Genomic DNA, 25,760 nt, shown 5'->3' with positions numbered 1-25,760 from the left:
CCGAACCCACAGGGACGCTTACTGTCCACAATAGTGGTTGAGGGGGGGGGGGAGACCTACTCTCCTTCCCCCCCCGGCCCCCACCGCTGTGCGGCGGGTGGGGGCCCTAAAATTATCAATAAGGGGGGGGGACCTACTGTCCCCCCCCGGCCCCCACCCCTGTGCGGGCGGCGGGTGGGGGCCCTAAAATGATCAATAGGGGGACCTACTGTCCCCCCCGGCCCCCACCCCTGTGCGGCGGGTGGGGGCCCTAAAATGATCAATAAGGGGGGACCTACTGTCCCCCCGGCCCCCACCCCTGTGCGGCGGGTGGGGGCCCTAAAATTATCAATAAGGGGGGGAACTACTGTCCCCCCCGGCCCCCACCCCTGAGCAGTGGGTGGGGGCCCTAAATACAAAGGAGGGGGGGGACCCTAGTTAACCCTCTCCCCCACCCCCCCACCCAAAAAAAAATATCTCCCTACCTACCCCCCTCACCCTAAAAATAATGAGGGGGGGAACATTGTAAAAACCTGTAAAAAAAAAAAAAAAAAAAAAGAGATAAAAAATACTTACCATTCGATGTTTTCTTTCTTCTAAAATCTTCTTTCTTCAGCCCCAAAAAAGGCCAAATAAAAATCCATAATAACCGACGCAATTTAAAAAAAAAAAAAAAAAAAAACAGCGCAAAAAAAATAATCCATCTTCACCCATGGAGGGCTCCGCGCAGACTGAGCTCCGCAGGGTGGGAAAGGCTTATAAAGCCTTGCCCCGCCCTGCAATTAGGCTAAGAACACTCTGATTGGTGGGTTTAAACCAATCAGAGTGCTCTTTGTCATTTTACAAGCGTGAGAAAGTTCTTTGGAATTTTCCCACGCTTGTAAAATGACACAGAGCACTGTGATTGGATGGATTTCAAGCCATCCAATCACAGTGCTCTTTGTCATTTTACAAGCGTGGGAAAGTTCTTTGGAATTTTCCCACGCTTGTAAAATGACACAGAGCACTGTGATTGGATGGATTTCAAGCCATCCAATCACAGTGCTCTTTGTCATTTTACAATCGTGGGAAAGTTCTTTGGAATTTTCCCACGCTTGTAAAATGACAAAGAGCACTGTGATTGGATGGCTTGAAATCCATCCAATCACAGTGCTCTGTGTCATTTTACAAGCGTGGGAAAATTCCACAGTAGGTCCCCCCCTTATTGATAATTTTAGGGCCCCCACCCGCCGCTCAGGGATGGGGGCCGGGGGGGGCAGTAGGTCCCCCCCCTCATTGAGAATTTTAGGGCCCCCACCCGCCGCACAGGGGTGGGGGCCGGGGGGGAGACAGTAGGTCCCCCCCCTCATTGATAATTTTAGGGCCCCCACCCGCCGCACAGGGGTGGGGGCCGGGGGGGAGACAGTAGGTCCCCCCCCCTCATTGATAATTTTAGGGCCCCCACCCGCCGCACAGGGGTGGGGGCCGGGGGGGGACAGTAGGTCCCCCCCCTTATTGATAATTTTAGGGCCCCCACCCGCCGCACAGGGGTGGGGGCGGGGGGGGGACAGTAGGTCCCCCCCTCATTGATAATTTTAGGGCCCCCACCCGCCGCACAGGGGTGGGGGCCGGGGGGGGACAGCAGGTCCCCCCCCCTTATTGATAATTTTAGAAAGCGAGCTGAGCTGTCAGTCAGACAGCTCAGCTCGCGAACGCGCATTCCGCGCACATGCGCGGTAAAGCGCTCAGGTTCTTCATAGGGCGGCATTCAATGCCGCTCTATGAAGAACGCGATTGGTGCAGCGCGAAGCCGTCCCATTGGGCCCCGCGATTTCGTCATTTTGACGAAAAAGGGGGCGCGGCCTAGCGGGGAGCTCGGCGCTGGAACGGAGGTAAGTTTTTAATATAAAAACACCTCGAAATTTTTTTTTAATGAATGAAAGTACATATAAAAGCAAGAAGGAAGGCTGGGGGACCTGTCTTTCTTGCTTTTATATGGTGACTATAGAGTCCCTTTAAGCATATTTGGGAAGTTATTGCCATTTTTATCTCACTCAACAAGGGTGTTAGGTTTTTTGCACCCTCTATTACTTAGCCTGCTAACTATTAAAAGTTACGTTTTAATACTCAAGGGACGTTTTTGTAATTTGGCATTACTCTTTTCCATTTTTGTTTCCCCCTTCATGACACGCATCTTTAATACTTAACAGAGTACCCATTTGCTGCTATGACCTCCTGCAAATGAGATGCATAACCAGACTCAAGTCTTCTTTTGCAACCAAGCCAAGGTCCAATGATGCCCAAGCTTCAGCTTCCTCAAAGATGGCATGACGTTTACTCCTAGAATTTCCTGATAGTTCAATGAATCCATCTTGCCGTCCACATGTTGCAGGCTTCCACTGCCAGAGAATGCATAGCAGCCCCAGAGCATCACAAGCCACCACCGTGCTTAACTGTAGGCAGAGTGTTCTTTTCAGCATATGCTTCATTCTTCTTCCTCCAGACATACTGCTGATCCATGTTTTGTTTCATCACTCCACAGAACAGAATCCCAAAACGTCTGTGGCTTATTTATATGATTTTGAGCTTATTCGAGCCAACTTTCCTTGTGCTTTTCGGTCAGTAGTGGTGTACATCTTGGAGTTCTGGCATGGAAACCTTCTGCATTTAGTACAAGCTTACAGTGCTTACAGGAACCTCAGTGCCTGTTGCTATGAAGTCTTGCCGCAGGTCTTTTGCAGTCACTCTGGGGGTTTTTACAACCTGCCTTCTCAGAAATTTGGTTGTAGCCATTGATAGCTTCCTTTTTCTGCCCCGCCCAGGTGGTTTAATCACTGTTCCTTTAACTTTTAACTTGTAAACTGTGATTTCAGTGGTGTCTCTAGTAACATTCATTGCCTTTGCTATCTTTTTGTATTCTGTTCCTTGTGAGAGATGATCTTTTCTCTTAACTGTGTGAGCCATTATTTTAATTTAGCCATATTTCTAACATGCAGTCAAATATGACACTCAACAAACCCCTAGCCAGTTCAGGTATTTCAAGTATTCCAGCTCAAGCACACCTGATGCAACTAATGAATCTGTTTTTCATATTTGTGCTGATGTGAGGGATTCTATTCAGGGGGTTGAATCATTTTGAGACTGGAGAAGTCATTATAAGTAGCATTTTCAGTTGAATTTGGGGAAACCACTTAAACTATTTGTTGTGTAGAGCTATTTCATTTGTTCACTGCAGACAGCTACAAGTCTGTAAATTTTGACAATAAACATGATTTTCAATGGGGGTTGAATAATTGTGATTACAATTGTATACCATTTTAGTTTTGTGTCTTTTGAAATAAAGGTAAGTAGTGCTTTATGAACTAAATAAACAATGATGCCATTTGACATTGATCAGTTGTCCTGTTTTTGGGAGTTAACCCTACTGTGATGGAACTAAGCATAAGGTCCAACTAGGAGTTTGATGGATTCCTGGTGTAGTGTGAATAGACATGCACTCCACTGTTTAAATTAAAGGGATTCTATAAGGTAAGTAATACAAATTTGTATCCTTACACTATAGTTCCCTCTGCTCCTTCCTCTCTTTGTATTCCCCCTTCCCTCCCGCAATGCTTTTCTATTGGGATTTTACCATGCAAAGTGAGTTAGCAAAAGTCAGTTAGCAAACAGGAAGTGCCTATAGTAGCGGTCTGATTGGCAGTCTTAGTCCTTCAATTTAATTATTGCAGTTTCTTAAAAACTGCAATGATTTACATTGCAGGACTAATGGGAACAAGGAAACTGCACCCAGACCAATGAGATGAAGTGTTCTGGGTGCCTATAGTGTCCCTTTAAGAATTCACATTGCTTGTCATGCAAAGACGAGAGCTGCTCGCAGTCAGAACCAGATGGTTCTGATATAATATCCTGGCTGATTGCTGGGAGGCTTTAGTGCATGTAGAAGCTTTAGTGCATGTAGAAGCATGTAATCTGAAAACTGATATAATAAAGCTCTTAGTAAGCATACAGCAATACTACTCTAGCTGTGATCATGAAATAAGAAGCACACACACAAAAAAAAAATAATGTCAACATTTCTTCTTTTAAATTTTGATGATCCTGGTTGAAATCTCATTATCATTTTGGGGTAGATTTTTATGCTCTGAGACACAATTCTTTACTAATCCACTTCTCCTGTCCTCTAAATATTTAAAGGACCACTATAGGCACCCAGACCACTTCAGCTCAATGAAGTGGTCTGGGTGCCAGGTCCCCCTACTTTTAACCCTGCAGCTGAAAACATAGCAGTATACACTGCAGGGTTAATCCAGCCTCTAGTGGCTGTCTCCCTGACAGCCACTAGAGGCCGTTTCCGCAATTTACACAGAGTAAATCGCACTTATTTGACGCTGGACGTCCTCACAGAGTCCAGTGTCAAATAAGACCCCCATAGGAAAGCATTGAGTAATGCTTTCCTATGGGCGGGTTTGAATGCGCGCGCGAGTCTGGCCGTGCATACGCATTCGGCTCCACTCGGGAGCGGACGTAGGTGGGGGAGGAGAGGTCACCAGCGCAGAGGGAGCCCGGCGCTGGATTAAGGTAAGTGGCTGAAGGAGTTTTAGCACCTTCAGCGCCAAGGGAGGGGGGCACTTCAAGAGCCTATAGTGCCAGGAAAATGGGTTTGTTTCCCTGGCACTATAGGATCCCTTTAATAACATGCTCATAGAATTAATAGTACTGTCAATATAGCTTGCAGTCAATTCTCTTTTTGGATAGAATGTTCTTTCCCTTTTGTGTAATTATACATCCTTCACCTACACTGTGAGCTGGTTTGTAGGTTGTTTTTGTATCTCAAGGATTTTGGTATAGAGGTAAAATCGAAAAAAATATATATAATTCCAGCAACAATATTTATTCTTGTGTTTTTTTTTTTTTTTTAGGTAAGGCATCCAAGGTAACAATATTTCAACTAGGGAAACAACTGAGCTGTTCACATATCAAAAACCCACTGTAATACAAAGCAAGAATCACAGGCGATATTTCAGCTTGAAAAAACTGGTGCTTGGTGTGTATGAAATACACATATCAATACATAAAATGCAAATGTTCATGGCAACCACAAACCAATATGTATGTAAGAAAGAAAGGTGATAGAAATAATCATAGAAGCAGGGGAAGCGAGAGGGCTTGAGTAAACACAGTGAATGTGAGTTTCAATTGATCAAAGAATGCAGAGAGTTAGCTTATGCCAGGGCTTGACACATTGATTTGGAATCTAGGAGCCAGCTAAAAAAGTTAGGAGCCAGTCATGTTTCAGTCTCTTCAAGTTCTGCAAGGAGGCACTGAATTTTCCTCATAGAGATTCATTAATTTAATGAATCTCTATGAGGAGATGCGGATTGGTACATTTGCTGCGCATGCACAAAATCCTCCCAATGCTTTCCTAAGGGAAAACATTGGCTTAGCTGAGATCATAAAGATTGATAATCTCAGCCATGGCGAAACTGGCACGGCATTGGAAAATAAGAAAATGGTGAGTAAAAACACCTTCCTCATGTGAGGTACCCGGGTGAAGAATTAAGTATTCTCCACCCGGGTCTATAAAAATAAAAGAAAAATCAGGGTGGTGGGGCGGGGCTTAATGAGCAGCGAAGGCGGAGCTTGACTAGCAGCCTGTGTGTGACTGTCTGCCTGCTTGTTGTGACTGCCTGCCTGTGTGTGTGACTGTCTGCCTGCCTGCCTGTGTGTGTGACTGTTTGTGTGTGACTGCCTGCCTGCCTGTGTGACTGTCTGTCTGCCTGTGTGACAGTCTGTCTGCCTGTGTGACAGTCTGTCTGCCTGTGTGACAGTCTGTCTGCCTGTGTGACAGTCTGTCTGCCTGTGTGACAGTCTGTCTGCCTGTGTGACAGTCTGTCTGCCTGTGTGACAGTCTGTCTGACTGCCTGCCTGTGTGTGTGACTGTCTGTCTGACTACCTGCCTGTGTGTGTGACTGTCTGTCTGCCTGACTGCCTGTGTGTGTGTGACTGTCTGCCTGCCTGTTTGTTGTGACTGCCTGCCTGTGTGTATGTGTGTGTGACTGTCTGCCTGCCTGTCTGTGTGACTGACAGACAGACTGTCTGCATGTGTGTGTGTGTGTGTGTTCCTGACTGCCTGCCTGTGTGTGTGACTGTCTGACTGCCTGCCTGTGTGTGTGTGTGTGTGTGTGACTGCCTGCCTGTGTGGGTGTGTGTGTATGTGACTGTCTGCCTGTGTGTGTGACTGTCTGACTGCCTGTGTGTGACTGTTTGCCTGTGTGTGACTGTCTGTCTGTGTGTGTGCCTGCCTGTGTGTGTGTGTGGCTGTCTGACTGTGTGTGACTCCAATTGTGTGTGTCGCTGTAGCTGTGCCTGTATGTGTGACTATCTGCCTTTAACGGAGTGTGTGTGCCTATCAGCGTGCGTGAGTGTCTGCATGCCTGTAACAGAGTGTAAATAGGTATAGTCCAAAATGGTTTGTCAGTTCCAATAGGTGTCTTGAGGTAAAGTAGGTATAGTCACTAATTCCGCTGTGGGGGTAGATTCTCTTGTTGTAGTATTTTCTACCGTCTCGTAATATGGAAGACACAAGGTGAAAAAGACTAATCGTGCGGAGTGTATACACTTAATGTGATAGTATAAAAATGATATATGTTACACTCACATTTAGTTGAGCTATAGCCAGCTCGGGGTTTGTAGGCATACAGCGGTATAATCCCCGCTGATGGGATATATTGTTGCTTGTCCTCCAAGGGGTACGTCCAACTCTCAGGAGAAGAGGGAAATAAAAACAGCAGATAGTGCTCTCCGATTGATTGATTAAAAGGTGGTGAATAACATAAGATAAAATATACTCACAAATAGAGTGCAGATCACACTGCACTCAGGTAATAGCGTTAGTGGTATAATCCCCACTTCAGGATATGTAGAATAAAAATGCCAGGAAAAAAAAAAATAAAATAAAATAATAGTAATAATTGTGTATATAAAATGATAGTGGTACACTAATTAGACCAAAAAATCATTTATTATAAAATAACACAATATAAATAACCATTTAACGCGTTTCACCGCTGGGGCTTTATCAAAAATGGAATAACATATTACCTGGCACATAAAGAATTTATATAGGTACTGGTACTTTAAAAAATGGCGCCAAGATGACATCATTGTTCGGCAGCCAGTTAAAATCATACAATTAACATTTCACATAAAATAAGTAAAAGCTTTAAATAAGAATATGCATCATATTCCTTAATGTACCTTATCCTTGTGGGTTACATTCTGTTCAAAACCGAAGTCTTAAAACATAGATTTGAATAACTTTTAAAAATTGCGCGTCACGTGACTCGCACAGCATCTTGGGGAATGTAGTGTGCGAGTCACGTGATCGGCGTGAGGTAGTGCAGCCGTCCTATTGGTGGGCGGCATGTACTCCTCTGAAGGTGGGGCAACGATCATCACGTGACCCGCGGCCAATAAGGAAGTAGTGTGCGGGTCACGTGGTCGGCAGATCGGCGAAAGGGCGCTTGGGAGATGTAGTTTAAAGCGCCCTTTTGTCTAAAAATCGGATTAAATGAAAAGGATTCTTTACTTTTACACATATAGATAGACTTAAGAATAGACATAATGTTTATATTTTGGTTGGACATATTTTGTATTCATATAAAAGTTAAATTGATTGTGTTGATATAAATTAGGGGGGGGGGAATTAATTAGAGACATGTGTATGGGAATTATATAACAAATATTAATAATATGATTATTAAAATACATAAAACAATTTTAAATCTAATAACACATTATATGAACCATTTTAAAAGGACTAGATAACAATATCATAAACAAAAAAGAATTTGATTATTTGTTTTTAAAGTACCCTCGGATTCCGGTAATTTATTTTTTACCAAAAATACATAAAGATGCTAAAAATCCCCCAGGTAGACCAATTGTATCCGGGATTAACTCTCCACTGTGTAATTTATCTCAGTATATTGATATCTTGCTACAACCAGCAGTAAAACTTACAAAATCTTATTTGAAAGATTCAATGTCACTGCTGAGATTTTTAAACAGTTTTAATTGGGAACCAGATCTTATACTTGTCACATGTGATGTCACCTCATTATATACCATCATCCCTCACCAACTTGGATGTGATGCTGTCAAAACTATATTATCCAATGAAAAAAGAATTCCGGATACTCAGATTGATTTTATTGTAGAAGGTATTAATATCATTTTAACCAATAATTATTTCTGGTTTTATGATTCTTTTTATCTCCAAAAGAGGGGGACAGCTATGGGGACCAGGTTTGCTCCCAGCTATGCCAATCTCTTTATGGCAGACTGGGAATCCAGCGCCATTTGGGGACAACATGCCTGGGAGCAAAACCTGGTCTCCTATTTTAGGTATATTGATGATTTATTTTTTATATGGAAAGGCTCAGAGGACTCACTTAATTCTTTTATATCCCATCTTAATTCTAATAATAGAGGGATTGTTTTAACATGTGAATATAGTAAAGAAACAATTAACTTTTTAGATTTATGTATTTTTATCAAAGAAGGCACAATTCACACTAAAACACATTTTAAAAAAGTATGCACCAACACTGCAATTGACCACACCAGCTGCCATTATAAACCATGGCTTGAAAGTGCACCCAAAAGTCAGTTTTTACGAATACGACGCAATTGTTCCCATATCGATGATTTCAGTGAACAATCACAGTTTTTAAAGAAACAATTTAAAGAAAAAAACTATTCCCCCACAAAACTGGATAACACTATACAAACAGTGAATGATAAATCAAGAGAGAGTCTTCTTACCTATAGGGATAAAAGTAACACAGAAGCCCCCACCCTCCCGATTATTTTTAACTATAACAATAAAAGTGGTTTTATCAAGAAAACAATAAAAAAGCATTGGCATCTCCTAAAACAAGACGATATCTTGAAAGACATTTTACCAACACAACCGAAAATTGTTTTTAGAGGTGCTCCCAATTTTAGATCCATTCTGACTAATAATTACACGAAAGAAATCAAAAATACCCAACACACTTTTTTAAATGGAGCTAAAGGTTTTTACAAGTGCAAAAGATGCATTGTATGCAAGAGTACTGACCCCTCCACACAGTCCAAAATTACTAGCTTCAGATCTAACAATACTAAGAAGAACTATACTATAAAAGACTTTATAGGCTGTAATACCACCAATGTCATCTATCTATTGGAGTGCCCTTGTGGCCTCCAATATGTGGGCATGACCACCAGATGTCTTAAGGTTAGATTAGCAGAACATTGCAGAAATATAAAGAACGGATATCCCATCACTCTGTATCAAAGCATTTTGTCAAACATAACCGAGATCCTAAATTCCTCAAATGTATAGGAATCAAGAAATGCAAAATGCCATGGAGAGGTGGAAATATGAAAAATATTCTAGGGAGATTAGAAATGGAGTGGGTGTTTAATTTACAAACTTTAACCCCCCAAGGTCTTAATGTTGATTTTGATTTATTTAATTTTTTATGATGTTATTAAATTATATTATCATTTTTATTTCTTTGCTGTCAGTTTGGGGCTATCCTACTCATAGTTGTCAACTACGGCATTATGGTCTAGGATACCCCCAACCTGACAGCATTCCTCACTGCTATTTGCAGCATATATATATATATATATATGTCAACACACATTCAATGTATGCATTACAGTTGCAGTATGTACATTTAATCCCCACTATAATCATTTTTTTATGTGGCATTCCTATGTTTTTACCTATCACCATTTTATTATATAATGGTTCTCAAAATGTTTTATTATACCTAAGTTAATTTAAAAAAAAAAAAAAAAACTTTTAAAAAATATATTTATTTAAAATACTCCTTTTAAAATGGTTCATATAATGTGTTATTAGATTTAAAATTGTTTTATGTATTTTAATAATCATATTATTAATATTTGTTATATAATTCCCATACACATGTCTCTAATTAATTCCCCCCCCCCTAATTTATATCAACACAATCAATTTAACTTTTATATGAATACAAAATATGTCCAAACAAAATATAAACATTATGTCTATTCTTAAGTCTATCTATATGTGTAAAAGTAAAGAATCCTTTTCATTTAATCCGATTTTTAGACAAAAGGGCGCTTTAAACTACATCTCCCAAGCGCCCTTTCGCCGATCTGCCGACCACGTGACCCGCACACTACTTCCTTATTGGCCGCGGGTCACATGATGATCGTTGCCCCACCTTCAGAGGAGTACATGCCGCCCACCAATAGGACGGCTGCACTACCTCACGCCGATCACGTGACTCGCACACTACATTCCCCAAGATGCTGTGCGAGTCACGTGACGCGCAATTTTTAAAAGTTATTCAAATCTATGTTTTAAGACTTCGGTTTTGAACAGAATGTAACCCACAAGGATAAGGTACATTAAGGAATATGATGCATATTCTTATTTAAAGCTTTTTACTTATTTTATGTGAAATGTTAATTGTATGATTTTAACTGGCTGCCGAACAATGATGTCATCTTGGCGCCATTTTTTAAAGTACCAGTACCTATATAAATTCTTTATGTGCCAGGTAATATGTTATTCCATTTTTGATAAAGCCCCAGCGGTGAAACGCGTTAAATGGTTATTTATATTGTGTTATTTTATAATAAATGATTTTTTGGTCTAATTAGTGTACCACTATCATTTTATATACACAATTATTACTATTATTTTATTTTATTTATTTTTTTCCTGGCATTTTTATTCTACATATCCTGAAGTGGGGATTATACCACTAACGCTATTACCTGAGTGCAGTGTGATCTGCACTCTATTTGTGAGTATATTTTATCTTATGTTATTCACCACCTTTTAATCAATCAATCGGAGAGCACTATCTGCTGTTTTTATTTCCCTCTTCTCCTGAGAGTTGGACGTACCCCTTGGAGGACAAGCAACAATATATCCCATCAGCGGGGATTATACCGCTGTATGCCTACAAACCCCGAGCTGGCTATAGCTCAACTAAATGTGAGTGTAACATATATCATTTTTATACTATCACATTAAGTGTATACACTCCGCACGATTAGTCTTTTTCACCTTGTGTCTTCCATATTACGAGACGGTAGAAAATACTACAACAAGAGAATCTACCCCCACAGCGGAATTAGTGACTATACCTACTTTACCTCAAGACACCTATTGGAACTGACAAACCATTTTGGACTATACCTATTTATATTTTTATTGTATTGTTGTTTTTACTTTTATTTGATCCATTTTATCTGTGGCGCAACCTTTTTTTTCCTTTACTGTATATCTCTTATATAGAGGGTTAGAGGGTTACCCTCTAAAGGTCGCTGCCTGTTTAATATATTATTAGCGCTAACCTTACCCCCCTTTTTTTACTGTAACAGAGTGTGTATGACTGTCTGCCTGTGACTGTGTGTGTGTGTGACTGTCTACCTGTAACTGTGTGTGTGACTGTGTGCCTATAACTGTTCGTGATTGCGTGCCTGTAACTGTGTGTTTGGCTCTGTGACTGTCTGCCTGTAACTGAGCGTGTCTGACTGTCTGCTTGTAACTGTTTGTGTGACTGTATACAGGAAACTTGGTGGGGGGGCGCTGTGAAGACTTTTCGCACAGGGCGCCTAATGACCTAAGGTCGGCCCTGAATGTGATATGATGTCAATGTTGCTAAAATGTTATAGATTACGTTTACATAAATTACATGTTAATATAAGTGTTTTTATCTTAAGTTTGAATCATATAAACATTATTTTGATTACATTCTAGACAAAATCTATATGATAAATACCAGTTTGGTGGTTGTAGATCCACTAATGCTAAGCTCAAAAGTAATAACGCTTTAAAATCTTAAGTGTTTGAAAACCCTAAATTAAGTGAAAGGGTCTTCTAGATCTGTTATTTTTTTATATGTACAATTTAGTATGCCATATGTATCAACCAAAAAGTCAATTACAATGAAGAACGTCTCCTGCCAATGCTGAATTATCCTAACAGACTGAACAAGTAAGAAGATGAAACAGAAAATATGTTGCCCTCTCTCTGTTGATCATAAAAAGTATATAGTATATAAAGTGGATCCAGTGGATAAGAACATGATTAATGACTCATGCAAAAACTACAACAGATATTTCCTTAAGGAATCAGAAATCAACTATTGTGCAAAGAGAAAGAAAGATAAACGGTGAATATCAGAAAATACAAATTAGTAACAAAAAACAAAAACAAAAAAAAACACCTCTAGTGGAAATGAGACCAGCACTTCGTATACCTTGTTTGTAGAAAACTGCGTCAGACTAGAATGTTGTGGACTACATCTCCAATAATGCTCTTGCAGCCATATTGCTGGCAAAGCATCGGGAAAGATGTAGTCATCAACACGAGGAGTGCCGAAGGTTGCCTACCCTTGGTTTAGACCTTTGCTATAAATATCTATAAGCAGGGTGTCTGTCTGTCACACCTACTGCATTTTACACATTTTGCATTTCTAGGTCTATACTAATATTTCAGACCCTGTCTTCAATATTGCACATTAACCCCTTAAGACCGGAGGGCGTACAATTACGTCCTTTTTTAAGCGGCTCTAAACGCCGCCGGGCGTAATTGTACCCCCTCCGTTTTTTTTTTTTACTTACCCGGTCGCCGGCGATCCCACGCCGGCGATCGCGGTTGGGGGGACTCCCAGGGAGCCCCCCGCGGCACGTCCGCCCTCTTCAGCCCCCCCGGGCCATGTGAGAGTGAGGTCCTTTCGAGTGAATTTCACATTTTATTAAGGTATATACTCTATTACCTATTTCACTATAAGATTAGGTGTGCACTGATTGGCTTGTGACACAACGTTTAAAACTCTGGGGTCTATTTGAAAATATTGTATTAGCTTAAAAAGAAATGTAACACAGTCGACTTCTGCAGTAATTGCATGCAAGAATAATTTAGTGAAAGGGGAAATATATACGGTAAATGAATCATGAAGTACAAATATTGAATTACACCAAATTTCAATGACCACGGTTTACAGCATTTTTTTAAATGACAAAAAAAAAAACCTACGTATAAATAAGGCATATTTTACTTCCCGTTTAATACTAAATTTGTTAAGATTAAAGTTATTTTATAGTAAACAGACAATAAACAGACAATAAATAGGAACAATGCAAATGAGTTTTCATATCACTGTGTAAAAAAAAAAAAAAAAAATGGAGGAAACTAACAGACCTAATAATACTTCCATTTCATGTAATTACAATATTTGAGAAATGTAGAGACGTATAAACTGTTATAATGCACTTGTAATTTCTCACATTGACTACTGTAACTCTCTCATAATCGGTCTTTCCAGAAACCATACTTTCCTCTCTATAGTCCATCATGAATGCTGCTGCCAGGCTTATCTTGCTCTCCCGTCGTTCTTCTCATACGTCACCCCTCTGTCAATCGTTACATTTATTTCCATGTACATTAGAGGATTCAATTCAAAACATTAACTCTTACCTACAAAGCTTTCAACAACATTGCTCACCTAATTTATAAGTACACTCTTCTTTTATTCTGTACTTCATTGTGTTTTAACTTGAACTTGGAGCCCCTGAGGAAGTGAGCTATGACTAAACGTGTAGGGTGAGGAGTGGAGCACTACCGGATGCACCATAGCTCTGGAATTATAAGGAAGATGTGGGTCTGAAGAGTCTATCAAGAGGAATTTTCTGTTTTTCATTTGAGTGCCCTTATAGTGATTTACACTTGTGAGTGCAATTAGCTCTACATATTATTATTATTATTATTATTATTAATAAGATATTTTACCAGGAAAGATACATTGAGATCTCTCTCGTTTTCAAGTATGTCCTGGGTCAACAAAACATTGCATTGATATAATAGGGTACAATAAAGTACAAAAACAATATTAATACACGATATATACAAAACTTAACATAGAACAGGTAAGTAATATATAATCAACCATGACAGTTGCATTCTGTTTTGAGATATGTAGAGAGGGATCTCTTAAAGTAATTTAGGCTTGGGGAAGATTTGAAAATGTGCGGTAGATCATTCCATAATTGCGGTGCTCTGTAGGAGAAGGAGGATCGGGACGCTTTCTTTTTGTATTGAGGTAGACTTAATAAAGTGCTGGTACTGGATCAGAGGTTATAGGAGGTGAGAACAGCCGGGGATAGCATTCTGCTCAGGTAGGGTGGGAGCTTCCCAGAAATGCTCTTAAACACAAGGCTGGAAAGATAAAGGGTGCGTCTGGATTCCAGTGACAGCCAGTTTAGTCCTTTTAGCATGTCACAATGGTGGGTCATGTAATTACATTGTAGCACAAAGTGACAGAATGAGTTATAAAATGTATTACGTTTATTAAGGTGGGTTTGTAGTGCAGGTGCATTTACTACATCCCCATAATCAATGATTGGCATTAGCATTTGCTGTACAATATTTTGCTTTACTGTAGGGCTTAGGCAGGATTTGTTTCTGTACAGGGCACCTAGTTTTGGATAAAGTTTAGATGCAAGTTTTTCTATGTGGAGGCCAAAAGATAGATTGAGGTATAACAACATAGCCAGGTATTTGAAAGAGTGGACTGCGGTCAGTGTGCTATTTGATTTTGTTTAAATGCTTAGATGGGAATTTTGGGTAATTTGGGTAATTTAGGTACTGTTCCAAAGATCATTGTGACAGTTTTGTCAGTGTTCAGGAAGAGTTTGTTTTTTGCGATCCACTTTTTTACCTCTGTGAACTAGTCTTGGAGCACAGCCTCAAGCTGCGGTAGGATTTGCTTGCATAGATTACTGTGTCATCTGCGTACATGTGTACATTTGAGGATTTGCAGACATTAGGTAGATCATTTATAAATAATGTGAATAGTTGAAGGCCGAGAATGGAACCTTGGGGAACAACACATGTGACTGGGAGAGAGAGGGAGTTGCTGTCAGAAAAGGACAGGTATTGTAATCGATCCGATACATATGATCGAAACCAGGTTAGCGGACAATCCCCAATACCTGAGTTTTTTAGTTTGTGCAGTAGAATGTCGTGGTCTACTGTGTCAAAGACCTTTGCAAAATCAGGGAAAATAGCTCCAGTTAGGTCTTCTTGTTCCATGCCAGTTTGGATGTTATTGCAAACTTTTAAGAGGGCAGTTGTAGTGGAGTGATTTGGGCGAAAACCCGATTGATCAGGGGTCAGATAGTTTGATTGTTGGGAAAACTCACATAGTTGGGTATGGACGCATTTTTCTAAGATTTTTGACGATACTGGGAGCAATGATATTGGGCGATAGTTAGAAAACAAAGTAGTGTCACCACTTTTAAGGATAGGCACTACTCTCGCATTCTTCCAATTTGTATGTATCCAGAGATTTGTTAATTAGGGTTGTGACAGGATTTAGCAATTGCCGGCACACTGAGCTTCAACAGCATTGCTGGGATTTGATCAGGTCCAGACTGGTTTTTCATTTTTAGATTATTAAGGTGTTTTTTTAATGACACTAATAGGTACAGGTCTAAACTTGTCTATATTGGGTCTTTGCAAATTTTGTGGTGCCTAATCCACATTTGTAGTTTCAGGTCATTTATTTGCTAGGGTGGTGGAGCATCCGACAAAATAATTGTTAAAGGCATTTGCTACATCTAAAGGAAGTTGCGGGGTTTTATTGTCCTCTTTGACAGTGGAGGGTTGGGAGTGGATTGGGAGAGTTTGTAAGTTATTTATAACTTTCTGAAAGTTTCTAGGGTTTGAAATGTTATTGTTCAGATTTTCACAGAAATATTGGGCCTTGGACAATTTTGTTTGTTTTGTGCATATATTTCACCATTGTCTATATGCACAGTGATCATTCATAGAGCCAGTACGCTTGAACTTTGAGCACAATGAATCCTGAAAATGGTACATTTGGTGGAGGTCAGCTGTGATCCAATTCATATGTGCCCCTTTTACTCTCACCTTACGCAGTGGGGCATGCAAATGTCTAAATTGTAGGAGTTTGGACTGAAATAATTCAACTGCACAGTCTAGATCTGGAATTTGGTTTAATCTGCGCCATGGGAAGTTCTTGATGTCATTTAGAAAGGATTCAAGATTAAATTTTTTGAAGGACCTGGTGATTTTAACCTTGGGAGAGGATTTAGTAGCTTTTATTTTGCGCACGCAGTACACTAAGCAGTGGTCACTGAAACTGTTAGGGAGAACACCGGCCTCCTGGATTCTATCGGGAGAAGTGGAGAGAATCCAATCGAGCAGGGTATAGTTCAGGCTTTTAATGTTTATGCGAGTTGTGGAGGAGTTTCTATTCTAGATGGACTGTATCTCCATTGTATGTTTTTTTTTCTGTATTGTCTATTATAATAGTGTTTGGGAAAGAACTGCCAAAAGTCGATAAGCCACCACAAAGTGCCTCTGGTGGCTGTCTAATAGCCACCAGTGGCAGTCTTAGTTCTGGAAAGTTATTATTGCAGTTTCTCAAAGGCTGAAATGATTTACATTGCAGGACTAAGTGGGCCTGGAACACTGCACCCGGACCACTTCTATGAGATGTGGGAATTTGGGTGTCCCTTTAAGGCACTTACTTATTTTGCACATAGTATACAATTTCTTGTTTTCAACAATGGTGCTATAAAAATGATGATAATAATAATAATAATAATCTCAATTAATTTATAGTTAATACACAATTAGTATTTATGGATCTATTCTAATATTTCAGACCCTGTCATAAAGTTTGCTCATTAAGGTATAACCTGTGGAATATTCTAAGCCAGGTGTTTCGGTAAAAGGATAAACAAATAAATTACAAATCTAAATATTTTAACCTTGTTTTATGACCCTGGCATAAATTGTGCCCATTAAGGTGTAAAAAAAACAACAACACAAACCACCCCAACAAGTTTGACGATTGACGAAGAGCCTCTATAGAGTAAAACATTAGGTTTGAAATTCCAGATATTACTAAATCTACTCCTTTTCTGTCTTAAAGGACCACTCTAGGCACCCAGACCACTTCAGCTTAATGGAGTGGTCTGGGTGCCAGGTCCAGCTAGGGTTAACCCATTTTTTTATAAACATAGCAGTTTCAGAGAAACTGCTATGTTTATAAATGGGTTAATCCAGCCCTCAAATCCTCTAGTGGCTGTCTCACTGACAGCCGCTAGAGGCGCTTGCGTGATTCTCACTGTGAAAATCACAGTGAGAGCACGCAAGCGTGCATAGCATTGATAATGCTTTCCTATGAGACCGTCTGAATGCGCGCGCAGCTCTTGCCGTGCATGCGCATTCAGCCGAATGGGAGGAGAGGAGGAGGATCGGAGGAGAAGAGCTCCCCGCCCGGCGCTGGAGAAAGGTAAGTTTTAACCCCTTTCCTCTCCCCAGAGCCCGGCGGGAGGGGGTCCGTGAGGGTGGGGGCACCCTCAGGGCACTATAGTGCCAGGAAAACGAGTATGTTTTCCTGGCACTATAGTGGTCCTTTAACTCTTGAAGAAACAAAATAGTAAGCAACACAAGGCATTTTCTTTAGCAGAAGGCCCCATGATTATTTTACCCACAGAAATATGGAGTAATACAATTTGCTTGTGTATGTTTTAAAAACAGAGAGAAAATGTAAAGGCCACCCATAGAGGAAACAGAGCCAGAGGCATGACATTCAGGTAGAAGTAAATAATAGCTGATTACCCTTTGCTTTGCCACAGAGATTATCCGAAGGTAACACAGCATCATCAGGAATATCAAAGAGAACAGAGGAATATACCATCTGAAAAGGAAAGAGAACACATTAATCCGGATTTAACCTTGATAGCGTAGAAAATGAAAACAACATGCCTTTCATTTTAGGCTGTTGTGCCATAATACATTGCAAAATGTTATAGTTTACACAACATTCTCAATTAAAATGAAATTAAAACTGCTGTGATTAAAAAAAGCTGTGCACTTTTAAAATAAATGTGATAACAATGTAACACAATAATAAATAAATGTGTACTAAAAGTGTCAAAGAATGTACTGGAGTTTACCATTAATGTCATACGATAGAATCCCACCATGGGGAATTACTGGCAGCTTGTAATAGTTATCTTTAACATCATTCTGTAAAATCCCACCATGGGAATTCACTGGTTGTTTGTTACTGATACCTTTAACATCTTACTACAGATAGCCAACATAATAACCTGCACACAGCTTACAACAATCACCCGCCCCCTGTAGATACCCCACCATGACTTTTTCCTTTAACATCTTATAGATTTAACAAAATCCATGTTACCTAAGTCCTATTTCTTATCACCTCCTTTAAAAATGTACACTTTAAAAATTGCCCCCTCCACACACACTTTTAATGTGCCATTTATATAATGCAGTATTTGTAACACTGCTAATAGCAGGCAAACTCCTCCCACATCACAAAGAGGTTCACCAATCAGGAGCCTCTCCATTTGGTCTACAGGGTCTGCTCCTATTCCATAAATGCAAGCATTTGACACCTTTGTAGGGTTAGTGCATACATAGTCGTAAATTATGTTTCGTGAGCCTCAAAATCAGACCGAGCAATATCATTACATAACCCATGCCACTTAATTCTCAGGGATATCTGCTTGAAAATTAATGTAAAAAAAATACAGAGAAAATGTTAAATATTCTAAAAAGTAGATGTAGAATAAAATAAACTAATTCAATGATGTATTCTGAAATAAACAGTGAAAACATAGATGTGATTCTTTATGAAACACATTGCCTATACGTCGCACTGGAATTCCACTGTTGACTTATCTCAATAAAAAGTTTATACACGAGTATAGTGGGGACTTCTATATCTTAGGTATGTCTGGAAATGATATTACAGGACAAAACTGGAATAATGCTTAAAGAGACACTGTAGGCACCCAGACCACGTCAGCTCATTGAAGTGGTCTGGGTGCCAACTCCCATCACCCTTAGCCCTAAAAGTGTAATTATTGCAGTTTTTATAGACTGGAATAATTACCTTGCAGGGTTAAATCCTCCTCTAGTGGCTGTCTATCAGACTGCCACTAAAGGGACTTCCGGCTTCTTAAACGACTTTTGGTCGTCTAAATGACGCTGGATGTCCTCACGCTATGCATGGGGACCTTCAGCGTCGCCGGAATCCCCATAGGAAAGCATTTAATAATGCCTTCCTATAAGGAGGTCTAATGCGTGTGCGGACATTCCCACGCATGCGCTTTAGGTCTCCTCTGCCAGCGGACGTTGGCGGGGGAGGAGCGTGAGTTAAGCCTGACCCAGCGCCGAGTGACATCAGTGATCAGTGACATCAACAGATCTTGAATCCTCTTTGGGTTTGTCAAGAGGGAAAGACGGAAGCAGCACTGGGTTATTGTGAGAGAGTTCTGGGAGATCCGGACATAATGCTTGACTCTGCCAAAATGGAGTTATCGACATCATCAATACTCTCTGTTGTCGTAGTTGGTGAAGGACCCTCGCAAGCATGGCGGACTGAGAAACATGGCGAACATGGGGCCCTACCTGAAGGAAGTCATTCATTGCTGTGCTTTCCAAATCCAGAAGCATACTGTAAAATTTTATGAATTGTCAATTGGTCCTAGAAATGAACAGGTCCACCAAGAATGGTCATTGTAGAAAATTCAGGTGCTGAAAGATGACTTTGTTTAGTCTTCTGTAGCTGTTGTCTCTCCAGTGTCTGCCATGAGATTGGCTGCATCTGGTAGATACTGTGATCTAAGTAGAACTAATAGATGTATTTTATAACATCTAAATCTTATTGTTTTCAGGTCATCATGCTGGGGATATCCCCTTTTTCGCAAATCATGTTTGGGCTTGATTAGACGATTGTGCTTGTCTCATTCTAAATATGATAAAAATGAGGCTTGAGCATTAATCTGTGGGTGGGTATTAATGTCTCTAGTGGATAGGATATTGAAACACAAGGGTTTGTTTGTTCTCAAAAGCTGATGATCATTAACATATCAAAGGGCTCCCTGTCTGGGCGGCAATCAAGACAAATGGCAAATGGGAGAGTTAGTTTGTGCTGAAGCCAGACTTAAAGGCTACTTGTGTGTGACTTCTCACACCTGGCAGAGTGGCTATGTTGGGGGTCCCATCTTCAAAGAGGAACTTGGGTTTTAAGCTATGACCTTCATTGCAATCAATTAACCCCTTTTGAAATATTAAAATGTATTGGTGGGGTGTTTGGAACGATTGTAGATTTTCCTGTACTTGAGGGATAAGTAAATTAAAGAGGTTTCCTCACACAATTATCTCTCAGGCACAGAGGATCTTGGGAGAAAATACCCTGTATGTTTGTGATGGAAACCCCTTGCAGGGGACTTTGCATAAAAGGGCCGTGTGTGGAGCTGAATAAAAACAGTCTACTCCCAGCATTAAGTCTCGGCTAATGTGTGGGGGGAACAGCTATACTGCTCTATTTACTTGCTATACCTGCTATACTCTGGAGGAGAGCTCTAACTACTGGGAGCTGGATCCAGGGTGGGAAGAGGCAGCAAGACCCTAGCCAAGCTGCGGCGGCTAGGGGATGGAAGTGCTTATGATGTCCTGGCGAAGTGCTTATGGTACTCAGCAATAACTAGTGATTTGCAAGGTACCCAGTCGGGGTACCAGGTGGTCCGCGACAACACACTGTAAGGAATCTAGAAGCCTAAGAACTGAACTGTTCGAGCAGGAAAAAGATGATTTTTCTGATTCACATCGAAACCTAAACAGTCGAGAAAGCAAAGACAAATCAAGTAGGAGAGCTTAGCCGAAAGACCATATCGCAGAAGAGAAGAATGCCATCATAGGTATGGTTGTGGATTCCCATGGACCATAGTTGTGCTAAGACTGGATTTAGGAGTTTTATTATCACCATGGAGCCGACCTGAGGCCAAAAGAAAGGCAGATGAATTGACACAGTTGATCTTTTCAAAGAAAACTTAGAAAACAATGACTCTTCTGCGTGATCAGTACTGAAAGCCAGGAGCATTTCTCCTGAAGGCAGTCGTGCACCACCTTGTCTAATGGCTTGCGCAGCCGAAAATGTATTCATTTAGCCAGGTGGTGTGGCTTTGACCATTCTGAGGATCTAGGATGCCTTATATACTGTGGATCAAACAATGGATTACCATCAGTGTCCATGATGACTTAGTTCTCTAGTAGAGAAAAACTATGTCTGAGCTTCGAACATTACTGATTCCCAAATGTATCTTAATTTGTCCTATAGTTCCAGTCATCCTCCTCCTCAGAGGCCAAGTTTTATGCCGGTCACTCTTGAACTATTGAGGATGGAAAAGGATCCTCTTCATCAGAAGAGTTAGCAGGCAAGGCAATACAATAATCATACAATAATCAGTGTATGTAAAAAGGCCCAGCTGTTAGTGTACACAATACATAAATATATACTGACCAGTCTGTGCCTAAGGGTTTACTCAATCCAGCACTGTAAAACCCTGGTGAAGAGTCTAAGAATAAGAGGCCAATAAACTGGGGCTCACCCAGATAGATCACAGTCAGGGTCCACCTCCAGACAGTAATGCCCTAGGGAACAGGCCTTACAAAACAGGCCAGTGGAGTTGTACTACTTGTGGCAGTCTTCAGTGTAAGTACTGGTCCCAGAATATATGGTATAAACAAAAGGGGAACATCCACAAGGTTACTGTACCCTGACAGTCAGTATGCCTATAAAAAGGGGACCCACCCATTATGTATGCCAAATTGGGTAAGTACAGTGACAATAGGGGGCTCACTCCAGTCATACTGTAGCGGACTCACCCCTGTGTGCACAATGCAACTATCACATATTGCTTAGATCAGCATAATCTTTAGCCTGAGTCCAAACTTGTGAATTAGGTATATGAGGGTAAAAAGCCTGAAGCAATACCTTTCTTTCTGAATTGAAAAATGTGGAGATTCTGATCCGAAAATCCCTGCATTATGTGAAAGACCGGTAGGAAGCATGAAGCAATAACTTGCTTTCCGAATTAAAACATGTCGAGATTCAGAGTAAATTGCAATTTGGATGACAGTGCAGTATGTGAGATACTTAGCACCCAATTTGCGATGTCCCTATAGCAAGAAAAATGTCCGCCGTGAGTCTTGTGAGACCCAAGATGGCCACCACGTGCGAAGGCCTAGCTAGTGTACAACCATACACAGCTTGGTGAAAGCAGGAGCAAACAGAAGGACAGGAGGCCAATCACATTTCCCAGTAAAAACCCTCTGAACCAACGGCGCTGGTAGCAAGTAGCAAAGGCAGTGAATAGAAAGGCCCAGAGCCCACAGGAGCATATAAGGCAGTATGACAAAGTAGACACTAGGGAGGAGGGAATTAAGTAAAGGCAAAAAGGCCTCTATGAATTAATGTGTATTAGGTGACAATAAAAAACTAATATATATATATAAGGAACAGGTAGACAAGGAGCAACTATCTTAGAAACCGTAGCCTAAAATCATGTGCGAGTAGCAAAGAAAGAGGAGGGGGTTTGTTATGCTATAGCTTTATATACACTCCTGTCAGTTTTTTGATTGGTTACTGTGATTGATGTTCTGATTGGTGCTCCTGGGTGTTCAGTAAAGAGAGAATCAAGCAAAATATGAAGCCTTCTGCCATGTGATAAAATAAAGCCCAGTTTATATTTTGTATATAACTTCTCTCTACTGATATTTGAGAGACATATGGAGTTGGTTATACATGAACAGTCACACAATAGCAAGGGCATCTCGGAAGGACAGAACATTGTAAAATACATCAAGTCATAATTGCATGTGAATATTATTTTAGTTCTTTTAAATGCAATGATTTTTATTTCTAATTCAAGGCTCATTCAAGGACACAGTCATAATTAGAAAATGCTGAAAAAAATGAGCAATGCTAGACAGCAGCTGAATAGATATTGCCTCATGTTTTCTTGTACAAGTCTTGGTTCTGTAAATGCTAATAAGAGAACTGCTTCTAGTTAGAATCAAGCAAGAACATGTACTGCTTACTTTTAAGTGACATCATTCCCAGGGGGTTAAGTGCTGTCATCGGGAGAAACTAACTGCTCATACGGATATTTCTATGAGTTTTAGTGCGCAATACTATCAGCTACGAAATCTTACCACCTCAAACACACGCAGGATTCATCTATCCAGATAGAATAGAATATTTCAACATTAATGTTTGGCTAGCAATAAAAGATACATTATATGTGTAAATTTCATACTAATCCATCCCAACCAACAGTCCTGTATTTGGATAAATAGTCTTGATTTGAGGGGCTCCTGCCTCACTATCTCAGGATGGCACAATGGTTTCATAAGATACCCATGTACTGTACAGAGTGCATTCAGTGCATCCAACCATTGCAGTAGTGCATATTGGTAGGTCTGAGTAGGACTGGTCAGTGTGTCAAGCAGACTCACATGATACCTTTTCAGGTAGGACCCCCCATTTTTCGGGTGGTCCTGGTCACCTCTTACAGGATTATTCACTAAAGTTCAAATGGCCCTGAACTGAATGGGGCAAAACCATCCGGTTGGATATGGGGCCATTCAAACTGCAAAATCTGAAAGGCCCCACATTGTTGATGGAATTAATCAATGTCTGGATTTTGTAAATCAGGCCAAGAACGGGCAAAAAAGCTTTGGTAAATAAGCTGTAGTGGGTATGGTGCTTTGTGTGTGCCTTTCAAAGTACATGTATCCTGAAAATATTCTTACAATGAAAGCAGAATATGGAGTCTTTGTACGTGGCAGAGCTTGCTGATGCATTATACATAATAAAAGAAATAATAACAGAATGATTACATAAGTTCTCCACAATGTACTCACAAATGTGTGTATTTGAGTTTCTCTTTGTGCTATATTCTGTCTAGAAGTCTAGAATAGTTGAGTTATTTTATACTATTTTATTTAGTTTTTTTGCGGTGTGGAATTTTACACACTTTTGTTATTTGTAAATGCCTTTTTATATTTTTTTATGTTCAAAATCAGCTTTATTTGTTCTCGCATATGTTCTTTCCTTTGAGTACTCACTACATTAAAGCAACACCTCAACATATTGAAGATGTTATAGTGCATGGACTCTGTGGCTGCCAGGTCCTGTACCACGGCTAAACAATTTACTCACTCACAGCTGAAATGCTCGGTCCCCAATAGCCTGCAGCCTCCTATTGCAATATGGCAGAAGTGGAGCTAAATATTGAAGAGGTTATGGTGCCTACAGTGTCCCTTTAAAAATAACTACATTTAAGATAATCTGGATATTCTGAATGTTTATTGACCCACTGAGGAGTTAGAAATAATGCAAACCTTCTACATATTTATTTTTCGTCTTAGTTATTCCCAAGGTGAACTACTGAATTCATGAAATCTTTGGAAATTTTTTAGCCCTTTGGAAACTGGTGTATTCAGACCAGAAATGAAGATGAACATCCAAAATCAATATAACTCAAGTCGTGCCGATAGCACTTAAACACTGACTGTATTACAGCAGAGATTACATGCTATGACAGCTTGGAGAAAACTGCAGCAGCATTAATAAGGACTGGATAAGCTATTAGCTTACCTCCCAAGTGTCCCTATTTAGGAGGGACAGTCCCTATTTTAGACAAAAGCCCTCTGTCCCTCTTTGCCATTCCAATGTCCCTCTTTTCTATGAGCTCCATGTTGTTTGTGTATCTGAGTGTATAACAGAGCTTCACAGTAATAATACTTGGAGTAGTGTGTCGTTAAACTACAATTATTTTTATTGTTTATACAGCATCAACAAATTCACAGCACTGGACAATGGGTGGACTAACAGACAATAAATGTGTTCTAGTCTGTATAAATAAGAGTCATGTTCCAAATTACATTTTAGTTGCATTTTGGTTATTTTTAGTAAATTGAGGAGGGATACCATTAGGGCTTTGGGCTTTATACATAGCGAATATCGCTATACAGGGAGTGCAGAATTATTAGGCAAGTTGTATTTATGAGGATTAATTTTATTATTGAACAACAACCATGTTCTCAACTAACCCAAAAAATTAATATCAAAGCTGAATATTTTTGGAAGTAGTTTTTAGTTTATTTTTAGTTATAGCTATTTTAGGGGAATATCTGTGTGTGCAGGTGACTATTACTGTGCATAATTATTAGGCAACTTAACAAAAAACAAATATATACCCATTTCAATTATTTATTTTTACCAGTGAAACCAATATAACATCTCAACATTCACAAATATACATTTCTGACATTCAAAAACATAACAAAAACAAATCAGTGACCAATATAGCCACCTTTCTTTGCAAGGACACTCAAAAGCCTGCCATCCATGGATTCTGTCAGTGTTTTGATCTGTTCACCATCAACATTGCGTGCAGCAGCAACCACAGCCTCCCAGACACTGTTCAGAGAGGTGTACTGTTTTCCCTCCTTGTAAATCTCACATTTGATGATGGACCACAGGTTCTCAATGGGGTTCAGATCAGGTGAACAAGGAGGCCATGTCATTAGATTTTCTTCTTTTATACCCTTTCTTGCCAGCCACGCTGTGGAGTACTTGGACGCGTGTGATGGAGCATTGTCCTGCATGAAAATCATGTTTTTCTTGAAGGATGCAGACTTCTTCCTGTACCACTGCTTGAAGAAGGTGTCTTCCAGAAACTGGCAGTAGGACTGAGAGCTGAGCTTGACTCCATCCTCAACCCGAAAAGGCCCCACAAGCTCATCTTTGATGATACCAGCCCAAACCAGTACTCCACCTCCACCTTGCTGGCGTCTGAGTCAGACTGGAGCTCTCTGCCCTTTA

General features: G+C 40.3%; 1 protein-coding gene across 1 annotated transcript in view; it reads right to left on the bottom strand.

Annotated features, from left to right (window-relative positions):
- LOC134588260 (uncharacterized) overlaps nucleotides 1–25,760 on the bottom strand; it is a 643,152-nt gene that overhangs the window by 214,455 nt on the left and 402,937 nt on the right. The window contains exon 9 of the mRNA XM_063444259.1: nucleotides 17,672–17,750. Within this exon, the coding sequence (XP_063300329.1) occupies nucleotides 17,672–17,750 (79 nt within the window). The remainder of the gene's footprint in view (nucleotides 1–17,671; nucleotides 17,751–25,760) is intronic.

The sequence above is a fragment of the Pelobates fuscus genome, chromosome 1 (assembly GCF_036172605.1).
Source record: "Pelobates fuscus isolate aPelFus1 chromosome 1, aPelFus1.pri, whole genome shotgun sequence".
Taxonomy (NCBI): domain Eukaryota; kingdom Metazoa; phylum Chordata; class Amphibia; order Anura; family Pelobatidae; genus Pelobates; species Pelobates fuscus.
This window is presented reverse-complemented; position numbering and strand designations above follow the sequence as displayed.